Source organism: Geotrypetes seraphini, chromosome 1 (genome assembly GCF_902459505.1).
Source record: "Geotrypetes seraphini chromosome 1, aGeoSer1.1, whole genome shotgun sequence".
Taxonomy (NCBI): Eukaryota; Metazoa; Chordata; class Amphibia; order Gymnophiona; family Dermophiidae; genus Geotrypetes; species Geotrypetes seraphini.
Genome location: NC_047084.1, coordinates 255,210,817 through 255,224,203, shown reverse-complemented (window position 1 = coordinate 255,224,203; position 13,387 = coordinate 255,210,817). Strand labels below are relative to the sequence as shown.

The 13,387-nt window shown below is 44.7% G+C and overlaps 1 protein-coding gene across 5 annotated transcripts in view; it reads right to left on the bottom strand.

Moving 5' to 3' along the window:
* WFS1 (wolframin ER transmembrane glycoprotein) overlaps window positions 1-13,387 on the bottom strand; it is a 111,075-nt gene that overhangs the window by 28,282 nt on the left and 69,406 nt on the right. For all 5 annotated transcript variants that reach the window (XM_033949687.1, XM_033949697.1, XM_033949677.1 and 2 more), the window contains exon 6: window positions 6,563-6,643. In XM_033949687.1, the coding sequence (XP_033805578.1) occupies window positions 6,563-6,643 (81 nt within the window). The remainder of the gene's footprint in view (window positions 1-6,562; window positions 6,644-13,387) is intronic.

Sequence of the window (13,387 nt, the reverse complement as noted above, 5' to 3'; positions counted from 1 at the left end):
TGGAGACGACCTCCGATGGGAAAAAGTGGGGAGGGCAGAACGATGGAAGTTATGCTCCCTACGAGACAGTCAAAAAGGCTGGGGAGCCTTGGGGACAGCAGAAGGTTGAGGCTTTTGCTGGGGATTCTGCTGGTGCTGCCTCTTCACAGATGGGCGGATGGTGGGGGCCTGCTTCGGCAGATAGCGCCTCTGATAAATCATGGGCAGACGAGACGGCCAAGAAATAGCAGGCTTGGGCTTCTGGCGAAGAATAGATTGAAAAGATTTTTCATGTTTGGACAGCTTCTCCGTTGCCGCTTCGTTGGACTCATCGAAAAGATCCGCTCCCGCACAAGGAACGTTCGCCAGCCGGTCCTGGAGATTCGGGTCCATATCAATGGTGCGAAGCCACGAAAAGCGTCTCATGGCCACCGAACAAGCCGCCGCTCTGGCCGAGAGCTCAAAGGCGTCGTACGACGACTGCATCATCTGCAGGCAGAGTTGGACAATGATGCCAGCGAGTACTCGAAGCGAGCCTGAGAGTCCAGATAAGGCAAAAACTTTTGAAGAATGGATAGAAAAAACTCAAAGTATGTTGCAAAATGAAAGCTGTAATTCAGGACTCGAGAAGCCATCATCGAGTTCTGGTAGATGCGCCTGCCAAATCTGTCCATGGTTTTGCCCTCCCGGCCAGGCGTAGACCTGGGAGGGATGAGACCGCTTCAGAGAAGATTCAACCAAGAGGGACTGGTGCGAGAGCTGTGCTCTGTCGAAGCCCTTATGGTGCACCGTGCGGCATCGAGCATCCAACTTCCCCGGGACCGCCGGGATGGAGTATGGGGTCTCGAAGCATCTCATGAACGTCTGGTCCAGAAGCTTATGTAGAGGCAGGCGTAGAGACTCGGCAGGAGGTTGAGGAAGATGCATCGTCTCCAGATACTCTTTCGAGAACTTGGAACCCGAATCCAGGGTGATATCCAGATCCACCGCCATCTGCCTCAGGAAGGACGAAAATGACAACTGGTCCGCCAGGGCCGGGCCTCGAGGCGGGCTCGAAGACGACGAGGCGGCCTGGTCCGCCGATGCCGAGGACCAGCACAGAGAGAACGAACCCCCGCAGTCCTCGAGTTCCGGCATAGGAGGAGGGGGTGAGTACTCCGGGGAAAACTCCCGGAAAGGATGCTTCCGACGAGGCGAGGCGTGTCTCGACGAATGCCTCGATGAATACCTCAATCGACGACCGGAGCTGTGTCGAGAAGCAGGCCTCGAGCGACGAAATGAGCGACACCCAGACGAGGCAGCCACCGAGTAGATGGGACTGGAGGCTGTGGATCGAAGCATCAGAGGCTGAAACGAAGCCCCCCGAGGCGCTCCCCAAGGTTCGAGGCCCGGCATCGCGGAGGAAGGGTCCGGGCCAGGCAAGCCATGCATCGAGGGTATCGGTTCCAAAGGTGGCATGGGCAAAGCCTCTGCTCCTTGCGAGGCATGCCCCGAAGCCAGACTAGACACTCGCTGAGACTCTGCTCCCAGCAGCGAGAATGTGCGCCGAGGAGGCACCGGAGGCGGCTCGACCTCACGGGAGGCTTCCGCGTGCCCAGGCTGGATCTGGGAGAGAAGCGTCGGCCCAATTTTGGTAAAGAGCTCGACAAATCGCTTCTCCATCAGGGCGTGGAACGACGCTGGCAAAGAGGGACCCGCATCAGCAATGGGACCTCCTGCACGGACATCGGTCACTCGGCCGCCAGGGGGCTTGGATTTAGAGGCCTTAGGCACCTTAAGCACCACTGGAGGGATAGGAGGCTATGCTACCTGACCTGAAGAGACATCGGAAGGCACCGCAGCATGCGTCGGAGTCGAAGCCGGCACGAACGAGGCAGGCTTGAGCAGACTTGAGGCCGAAGATGTAGAATCGGAAGTCGAAGGCGTAGCACTCTGTGAAGAGGGCAGCACCGGGGAAGCCTCCATGCTAAACAGCGACTCCCACAAAATACAGCGACGCTTAAAAGCATGTGCTGTAAGTGTGGAGCAAGGCCGGCACGATTTTGGAAGATGTTGAGGCTCCAGACACTGAAGACAGCGTCCGTGAGGGTCCATCAATGAAATCGCGCGCTGGCACTTGACACACTTTTTAAAACCGGTAACAGGCCGGGACATAGGCCGAAAAAGCTCCGCCGCAAGGTCGAAGCTGCAGGGCCGCGGCCACGCGGCCTGCCCGGTCAAACAAAAAATTTTATTTTATTTTTTTAAAACAACAAAACGCAACGTGAGCCCACGAGAATGAGCACAAAAGAAAAAACCCAAACCTGCGGGCACAGAAGGCACAATAAAGGAACTTCGCGCAGAGAGTTTCAAAGGCAAACTTCTCAGCTCTGCGGAAGAGAAAGAACTGAGGAGACACACCCGGTGCATCGGGCGGGAAGGCACTCGCGCATGCGCAGTGTGGGCAACTCGAAACTTCTAAAAGTTTCTACAAGCAAGTATGCTTGTGAGATGTCCGCATCGGGGCTCCTCCGTTGGATGACGTCACCCACTAGTGAGAATACCTGCCTGCTTGTCCTGGGATAATCAACTGTTCTGCTCAAAAAGGAAACATTAGAACAACAAACAGCAAACTGCCAACAAAAGCATCAAAGGAGCTCAGGAAGTACCCCCCTGTATGCACCTTGAACATATATACAGAATTCTTCAAGGTCCCAAAGGGCTCTTCAAAAAGACGCTATGTTTGTATTATCAATTGTTTGGGCTGGTTTAAATATTGTTTTTAGAAGTTTTTAAAGAAGTTTTATTACTTGCCTTTTTGTACGGCTATGCAGCAAGTCTAGCCTTTTACTCAAGAAGAGCCAGTAGGTATATTTATTTAATTTATTCATTCAAAGGTTTTGCATTCTAAAGATGGTCTATGCATTTTATGTTTCTACATTTTATCTTATATTTATGATTGGCCCTATCCACTAATTTGTATATTTAAATGAGAGGTTTTAAATTATGCATTATTGGACTTTGCAATTCACTGTTGGTCATATTTATATATTCCTTAGTTGAGCATTGTGTAATGCATTTCTATTTCAATACCCCCTTTTATACATACCATACCTTCAACGTTTTACATATGTTATTACACCCTCTTTGTTCAACATAGGTCTTTAGATGTCATTTTTTATTTATATTGGTTTCAAGGATCTTTATGTTGTATCATGTATACAATATTTTCTTTTTCAACCATTATGTTTTATGGTTGGAATATTGTATATAGCATGTTATTTTATGTGTCATTTATTTGCCTTTTTTAAAGTTTAATAGATGATGATTTGATGAATAGTACGTTATGGTTTTAATATTGTTTTATGTTTGTGTATTATTAAAGATTTAATATTTTATGTATGTTTATGTTTTTAGACTCTTGAGGCAGGTCAGTTTGGCCGAAACATGTACATGTCGAGTTATTGAGTTTCTGAGCCATTTTTGGATAAATAAAAAGTTTATTTTAGAATCAAATTGTGTCCACCATCTTTTTTGGACATTTCCACTCCTAGCTTCATGTCTGAGGTTGTGGATTTGGTTCTCCTGTTTTATACTAAACACTGCTATGACAGACCATAATGTCTCCATGCGAAAGCATGGGACCTTAAGCGATGCTTTGTCCTGTGTAAGATCCAGGATTGGTCTCCAATCATCTGAGCCTTTCTTTGGCACACTAAAGTATATGGAGTATCTGCCCAAGTCCGAATCTTTAGGAGGCACCGGTTCTATGGCCTGAATATCCAACAATCTTTGTACAGTGGCTTGCACTCTGACCGCCTTGTCCAGGCACCCTATGGGACAGTCCACAAACCAATCTTTCAGAGGCTGGGAGCTAAACAGGAGGCGGAAGGCTGGCTACGCTTGTAACCTGTAGCCCTAGGAAAATCTCTGAAATGTGGAACTTGAATATGAGCGAGAACGTCTGGAACCACGAAAATTAGAACGCCCCAAACCTCTAGAGGCTCGAGTTTGCTGTCAGGCAGAGTCTTAGGACGACAGTCCACTATAGAATGCATGAGATCAACTAAGTCAAATAAACAATAACCCGTTAAAGGGAAGCCTAGCAAGAGTAGCCTTAGATGTGGAATCACCAGCACATTGTCTAATTCAGAGCTTTCTGCGAGCAGAAATCGAATACGCCGACATCTTACTCAGGACCCACATAAGTTCATACAGGGCGTCAGCAACATAACATACTCCAGCGAAAAGAAGCTGAGGAGGGGGCTCTATAGCCTCACTCTCCAGAGTACTCAGCCTGAAAAAACAAGCACATGTGACAAAAGACACCACCGAGGCAGGTTTGACTCCCAAAAGCCGCTTCCTCAAAGACCCTCCTGAGAACCACATCCACATAGAGGTTCTGCATGTCCTTGAGCACCACACTACCCTTACTGGGAAGGAAGGTGCATTTAGAGCTCCTTTTACTAAGATGCCCTAGCGTTTTTAGCGCACGCAGGAAATTACCATGCGCCACGCTTCTAGAACTAATGCCAGCTCAATGCTGGCGTTAAGGTCTAGCGCGCGCTATTCGGCGTGTTAAAGCCCTAGCGCACCTTAGTAAAAGGAGCCCTTAGTCATCTGTGCAAAAAGTCCACTTTAGGCTGACCAAGAAAGTGCTGGCACTCCTGCTGCATAGGGTACAAATGGGACATAGCCCTCGCTACCTTGAGAGCGCCCTCCAGAGAATCCCATTGCTCCAAGATCAGAGCAGAAGATTGAGCTCATACTCCACAAACGAGAGGAGGTGGCAGAAGAAGCCGGCTGAGTGACTAAATTAAACTCCTGCAGAGTCTACGAAATGAGATCAGGCAAAGCAGCAGACTTAAACAAATACATATCTATGGGAACGTTCAAAAGCCAGAGAAGGATCCGAAGATCCAGCATACTGTCCCGAGTCCCCAGCCATGGGAAGACCATCCCTGGGAAAACAACATCATCATAAGCATTGCCCAAATCAGGGGCAGCTAAATTAGGAACAGGACTAAAAAAGCAAAACCGCTGAGAAACAAGTCTGAAGTGGAGAAGGACTGGACAGAAGAAGCACAGCTACCCTGAAAGGAATGCTGCAAGAATTTCATAAATTCTGAGAAGGCCTCCAGACCCTGGGGGGTGGGGGGTAGAGTCACCCTTAGATGACTTGACCTTGCGTTTCTTGGGCTGTGGGGTGTCTGTGTCCTTCTGTGCAGAACTTTCAGCCTTGCCGAGCCCCAAAAAAAGAACTGGCTGCCCCAAGTCTAGACGCCCATTTAGTCACCTGCTTAAACAGGGGAGAGGTTAAGCATGGCGCTGCTGCCTCTCCTGGGTGTGCCACATAGCACAAGGTCACTCTGGAGGTGCTAAATTTGAACAATTCTAGTAAGGATTTGAAACATCCCAACAAGATTTGAGGCAAAAATTGCAGCTTTGGAAGTGCAGGGAGCTTTTGGGAAAAAAAAGCACTAAAAATCCAAGATGGCCACTGTTAAGTTCGCCTGCCTCTGCTTTAAAGTACTATATGGACTAGCCCCTAAATACATAACTGACTTTTTCTCCCTCTCAGCCAACAGACACAAGAGAAGCTCACATTCGACCTTCGTTTCCCCCCCAGTTAGAGGATGTAAACTGAAAAAACACCATCAACACCTTCTCTCACATCAGGCAGCATTATGGGGTAAAGATCTAGAACAATTGCTCTCGCCCACTACTTATGAGGAATTCAGGAAGCGCCTAAAAACATACCTGTTCCTAAAATATCTAGACAGTTGGCCCGTACATCTCTTTCTCCTCAATAACGGTTCTCTTGACCTATTAACCACTTTCTTTCACCTCTTTTAAATTCAATCAATTTGTACCTTCTTTTAATCTTGTGTAAACCGCATAGATCTTCATGGTCCTGCGATATATAAACTGTTATTATTATTATTATTATTAAGAAATTTGCACTAAAATCATGATTTTTTTTCACCTTTGACAAAGTACAAAAACTACGATTTTAGGATTTTTCAAGTGGGGGAACACAGGGGGACATGTAAAACCACCCCGCAGATCGATGGACGCGCTAAGGGAAAGGGTGGAGGCAAAAACGCAGCCGGTGAATTCCTTCTACAGATGGTTCATGGTTATTGGGAGATGACACACTTGTCTATAATGTCTCACTTATTGCACTGGAAAATGTAATTTGCTTATCTGCAGAATTAACAGCTCTCCTAATTAAAGAGATTAATCTGAAATTTGGATCTAACAGCACATATCAGCAATTATGGCAGAAATAAGCAAATATTTTTCTGAATCTTGGAGGCGATTGCTTTTATGAAAAGGAATTATGGTCCTTAAATTAAAAAGCTAGTCTATAATTTAAAGGAACACGGGTAAGATTCCAAGTCACTTTGGTTACTTAGAATCCTCGGGCAAATAACTGCCCGAACTGGCTACATGAACATTTTACTTGCATAGACTGATGCATTTTAAAACAATTTCCAAACAAACCAAAGCTCTTTTCTATAAAAGGCTTTTAAAATACTCTCATACGTGCATGTGAAAACCACAGAATAACAAGGGAACAAGAAAACAATTATCTGCTTACGTTCGCTGCTAACCAATCGCTCTAACACTCTCCTCTCTTTTTGCATTGTCTTTGGGATTGGTCCCGAGTGCTTTTCTCTATCTGTAAAAAAAAACAAGATTCATCATAACTTGAAGCTGTTATGAATGATAAAATGATGGAAAATTGTTTCTGGGTTTTTGGAATCAATATCTGAAATCATGAAAAATATCATTTGAGATAACCATTTGGAGTTTCACAAAGCATACTGACAAAGGCTGGGATGTTATAAAATTATCATGATTTTCTGGGATCCCTTCAGATCATGATCCCCAAAAAGCCATTTCTTCAGTAACACCTGTAGCTTTTATGGCATTATGAAATACTGAGCCACATTTTTAGCACATATTTCCCAAATCCCAAATGAGTGTGTGGTAGTACTATGCATGATCATGCAGCTCTGAATGCAAACACACTTTTAGTAGAAATGATGCTAATCATGTAAGCAGCTACATTTTTCCCTCAAACATGCAAAAAATTACTACAATTCATACTGTTTAGGAACAGAGATGTAAAAAATAAAGCAAAGATATTTACCTATAGCAGGTGTTCTCCAAGGACAGCAGGTATACAGTCTCACATTTGGGTGGCGTCATCCACAGAACCTGGTATGGACAGATACTAAGTGTACTGTCACTTTAAATTTTAAGACAGTGCCTGTACCATGTGTGTGCCGATGCTTTCCCAAGCAATGTCAGCTTGCGGGATCTGCAGTTCAATAACAAAGTAAAAAAGCCAACTAATGGAGGTGGGCGCACTGTGAGAATATATACCTGCTGTCCTTGGAAAACACCTGCTACATGTATCTTGCTTTCTCCAAGGACAAGCAGGTATAATATTCTCACATGTGGGACTCCCAAGCTGCCAGGGTCACATTGCTGGAAGATGTGAAACCAAGAGGGTGAAACCTGGTGAAACCAAGAGGGTTGGAGGGAAAGTTGGTGCTCAGGAAGGAAACAAATTTTACAGAACTGCTTACCCAAATCGACTGTCTCTTCTGGAGTTTTGCTCTAAACAGCAGTGTGAGGATCAAGTGGCCGTTTTACAGATGCCTCAATAGAAGTAGAGGAGAAATGGTCTACTGAAGCTGCCATAGCCACACATTATGAGCTGTATCTTGGCCTTGTAGTATCAGCTCAGACTGAGTATATTCATAAGAGATTCAGTCTGCCAACCAAATGAGGATGGTTCTTTTGGTTACTGGAGTTCCAAGTCTATTGGGGTTGAAAGCCATAAAACGTTGGAAGGAAGTTCTATGAGGTTTAGTCCTATCCAAGTAATATGTTAGAGCAGTGTTTCTCAACAAACGGTACGCGTATCCTTAGGGGTACGTGAGTTGCTTGTTGGGGGTACGCACCATGGATATTGCCTGCCTGACCATCTCCGCTGCTAGGTATCCCTCTTTCCTGCCCGCCTCTCTCCATGAGAGCCAACCCAACCCCAGTCCCCACTCCTGGATCCGACCTCTCCCCATTTCTCAATTCCCCCACCTACCAGCTCCCCGCCGCTGTATTTTAAAAACTTTGGGCAGCCAGCGGCGTATGAAACCAGCCTCCTGCCGTTTGCCTGCCTGCCCTGGAAGTGTTCTTTCTGCAGCATTCTGCCTACACTACTAAAGCCACCATTGCTCGAACTTTATGAGCAGTAACTCAGCCTTTCAGGGTCAACTCAGTCTAAGCATAGCAAAAAGAGATACACTCTGCTAGCCAGGTTGAGATTGTTCTCTTGGTGACAGAAGCTTGAAGTCTGTTTGGATCGAATGACAGAAACAGCTGAGCAAATTCTGTGAGGTTTGGTCTGATCCAAGTAATAAGCAAGAGCACATTTACAGCCCGATGTATGAAGAGCAGCTTCACCTGGGTGAGCATGTGGTCTTGGAAAGAAGATAGGAAGAACTATAGATTGGTTCAGATGACATTCTGAGATGACATAAGAAGAACATAAGAATAACCTTACTGGGTCAGACCAATGGTCCATCAAGACCAATAGCCTGTTTCTCACGGTGGTCAATCCAGGTCCCTAATACTTGGTCAAAACTCAAAGGATTAGCAACATTCCATGCAGAATCCTCAAAGAGTAGCATGATTCCAGAATCTAAGAGTATCAAGATTCCAGAACCCAAAGAAAAGCAACATTCCATGCTACCGATCCAGGGCAAGCATTGGCTTCCCCCATGTCTTTCTCAATAACAGACTATGGACTTTTCCTCCAGGAAATTGTCCAAACCTTTCTTAAAACCAGCTACCTGTTTCCCTTTTGTATCCTGTTATTTGCTAGGTTTCTAAGGTTCCCAAGCTTAAAAGGACTATATGAGCTGCCTCTATGGCTTTCCCAGCCCCAGCCAGTCCACGAAGCAGAGTCCTGATACTTTTGGGAGGAATTTGAGATGGTGGTATAATGTTGTATAAGGTGGATCCGACACAAGTGCTTGAAGTTTACTGACTCGGCATGCAGATACAAAAGATATGAGAAATATTACTTTCCAAGTGAGATGTTTGAGAGATGCATACGCAAGTGTTTCAAAAGGAGGCTTAATTGGAAAGTATAACATTAAGATCCCAAGCAACTTGACAAAGCTTGATTGGTGGTTTGGTATGAAAAAGGCTTTTCATGAATCTGAAACTAGCAGATGTACTGATAATGGCTTTTATCCAGAAGAGTATGAAAAGCTGTAATAGTACCAAGGTGAACTCTGACTTAAGTAGTTTTGAGTCAAGTTAGAAAGGTGGAGAAAATAGACCAGAACTGACGGGAGAGGACAAGTTATTTGATTCCAACAAGTGAAAATGACACCAGACTGTGAAGAGAGTCCACTTGAAATGCTTAGACGCTTGTGTTCTAGAGGACTTTGCAGACAATAATGCGGTCATGGAGTCTTCATGCCTTTTGATCTTTTGGGTAGCCTCTCTATCTTATCTCCAAATAAGTCAATTCACAGGCAAGGGATATTAGCTAATATCTCCTGGATATGTGCACTAAGGTCAGATATTTGAAGCCATGCTCATTTGACACATGGCTACAGACACTGATGATGTTCTTGAGGTCATATCAAAAGCTTGAAAATGGACCGTGTCGTATATTTTCTGGTTTGAAGATCATTTGTAACATGCTGAAATGAATCCAGATGATCTTCAGGTAGGTGTTATTCTTAGAAAGAATAAGAGATTTCATGTAAAATGTCATGTAAAAGTTATAACTTAATATTCTACTGGTCAACATTGCACTTTGAAAACGTGCAATGCGTTTCTTGTTTAAGGAGGATAGAAGAATGGTGGATGACTGCAAGGCTGCCTCCTTTCTTGAAACCAAGGCAGTGCAGTTTAAAGGAGTAGCCATTAGGGCAAGCCTGATGGAGGTATGCTTCTTCCCCTTCAGAAAGCCAGATTTCCGTAAGGTAGAGGATTTGAATTTGTGTTGTAGGATAAGATTGTGGATTAGATGGTGTTTGTTTTTAATGGAGCAAACTTTAAACAATCCTAACTTAGGATTGTTGCGTATTGGGCTTGAAGAGCGATGGAGAGGGAGAGGAGAGTTGAGGGGGACTGATTGTAGACATCGGGCTCTAGCATATGGTGTGAGGTAGGAGGATTGTGTGCATGAGGACGCCGTCCCCATATGACAGGGATCTGGGAGTCCGTGTCAGCAAAGTTAGGAGGAGAATTGAGAGAGAAGGAGTATGTGCAAAAGAAAAGAATTAGGAGAGATGTCAGTAGAAGCATTTTAGAGTAGAATAAGTGTGAAAACAACACCTCACGATAATGCACGAAGGAACGCACCAAGGAGCAAGTCATGCTCCTTAAGTGTGTGCCTTTGTGGCATGTTCTGCAAGAGCCAAGCAATTTAAAGCTAGCTACTGGGATGACTTCCAGGGGCGGAGTCAGGTTCATGGCGATCTTCAGTAAACGGTCCTATTGAGAGCAACAAAAGGTGAGGGTGACAAGAATAGCATCTCAGGTGAGGAAATACAACAGTTATGTGGGTCAGTAACCAAAACAGTCCTATTACGAGCAACAAAAGGTGAGGGTGACAAGTACAGCATCTCAGGTGAGGAAATACAACAGTTATGTGGGTCAGTAACCAAAACAGTCCTATTACGAGCAACAAAAGGTGAGGGTGACAAGTACAGCATCTCAGGTGAGGAAATACAACAGTTATGTGGGTCAGTAACCAAAACAGTCCTACTACACCAGGTGCACCGCTTGAATCCACATGGACATCAAGGGGAACACCGCCAACTCTAGATCAAAGGACTCAATCCAAAATGACTCGACACACCTAGCCTGAAAACAGGCCGAGATTAACTTGAAGGCCCAAAACGAAAAATCGTTCAAAAATGAAAAAATCTGAACCTGAAAGATAAAAGAATAATAATAAAAACTATAAAGAAAAAGTAAAAAAAACAAACAAAGGGGAAGGCACTGGCATACCAAAGTTTTATGGCTTTGGAGAAACTCCAAAAAACATAGCTTCTCAGTTCCACAGAAAACTGAGAGGTCCACGAGATGATGGATGGGAAGGCACTAGCACATGTGCAGTAAGGGCGGTCTGGAGACTTTTCATGTTTTTTAAAGTGACAGTACACTTTTGCACTGTCTGTACCAGGCTCCGTAAATGATGTCACCCACATACGAGAACATGTTGCCTGGTTGTCCTAGGATAAACACATTTATCAAAAGAGTCCCGTGTTTTGGCTTCTCTGCCTGGAGAAGCAGAATCATATGACCTTGAACTGTGTGAGCATTTTAGAGCAGATTCAACGAGAGAGCGATGTTAAAGTTGTGTTCTCTCAAACCCTGGACGCTTCTGTATATTGTGTCAATTTTTAGGAGCTATCTGGACTGATAGAGGGGGCTCCCAGTTCTTAAATGGGGTACCCTTAATGACCCTATGTAAATGCACTTTCATACAATCATTTGGTGGTGATTCATAGTCAAGAAGCTAAAAAGCTCTGAATGGAGGCTCTTCCTCTGTCCCCATTTTAATGAGAAAAGCTTGATCTATTTGCCTTATAAAGCCAGTAAAGGATATGTGCTCTGGTGAAGATTTACATCTTTGAGTTAGAGAAGGATCAGAAGGTATACCATAGGATTCTTCTGCTGATAAATTTGGCATATCCTGATCAGTGTGGTTTGAGATAACAGTCAGACTCCTCAAGATACTCTCTCCTAGAAGAATCAGGGAGTGTGCATTGAGAGGATTGTCAACTTTGAACTGAGGAGCACTGAGGCGGGGGGGGGGGGGGTCGATGCTCTGATCAGGAGATAATTCCTCTACTGATGATGGCACATGGTGAATGGATCGGTGCAGACCTCATTCTCAATCGACACCTTGATGTATCCTGAGGCCTTTAAAACTTGTACAGATTGTATCTGCAGTAGTCCCACCTCTTGTTTGAGTATAGCCCAGATCTAGACATCAGCATGGAAGAAGTCTGCATTGGATGTTGTCTGGGCATGGAAGACCTTGATGGTGAGGCATGCCTGGGGGGAAACATGATCTCCAGCAATGGAGCATGGTCCATTGATGCTTACTATGTGTTGAAGAGGTAGACATCTAATGATACCGTGACATGTCTAGAAGGGGAGGAATGTTTATGCTTCTTAGCTTACTTACATGATACCTCCCCCGATGGATGAGGCATGGAGGAAGATGTCGTTGAATCCTGTCTCTGAAGAGAGTCTATCTGTCGATGCTCTCTACTTAAGTGTTCACACCGATGCCGGTGTTGATACAGGCTGTGTATCGGGTCCCAAATCTCCTGCCATACTCAATGTCAAACCAAAATGTTTTCCATGCTGGAGTTGTCAGGCTTTGAGTGTCTTCTTATGTATATAAAGATAGAAAGCACAATGAATGTCCCAATGTGCAGGATCTACATACTGAACACACTAGTTATGGACCTGAAATGGTCTAATTACATTGAGTACATTTCTTGAAGCTGCTAGGCACTTTCTTTGACATGAAGGGAAAACCAGTCAACACAAAGTCAAAGGGCTTGATGGCCCAAGGAGCTTGAATAAAAAGAATACCAAGAAAAGTTGATGCTCCCTGGGGTGAAAAAAGGTCTTGAAGTGGCCATAAGGCCAAAAACAAAGTTGACCGAACTGAACCAAAGTCAAGGGAAATGCAGAAAAAAAAAATGAATTATGAGGAAAATGACAAACTAATATTAGGAAGACACAGGAAACAACTTTGAAGTTTGACATTCTGAGGAGAAACTGAAGACACAGCTTATCTGCTCTGCTGATGGTTCTGTGCGATGACGTCCAACGGGAAGGCAACAGCAAGTAAGCAGTATGGGCACTGCCTAAAGATTTAAAGTGACAGTGCACTTGGCAGTGTCTATACCGGGTTCCATGGATGACATCACCCACACGTGACAAAATTATGCTTGTTTATCCTGGAGAATGTAAAGATATTAGGTTCTTACCTTGATAATATCTTTCCCAATAGATAGTGATGGTATGCTGAACCATAGGGTTATCCAACTGTGCTTGCGAGTATATTGCAGAAGATGTCAATCACAGCTTTTCAACTCCTCCTCCTCTCCACGATCTCTGCTGCCCCCTTCAGTTCATACCAAAGCTGGCGACAGATACTGGAAATTTCCCCAAAATATGGCTCTGATCTGCTCAGATGAAGTTAAAACAATCAATGAGGAAACAGTAACATTGTTAATACATTAACAAGCCTCTAGCTCTATGAATCCATCTAGAGATGGTGGCCTTGGAAGCGGGTCTGCCTCGTCCTGCCTGACTGGTTAACATGAAAAGATGATCCAAGAGATGACCTCCAGGTAATGCAAGA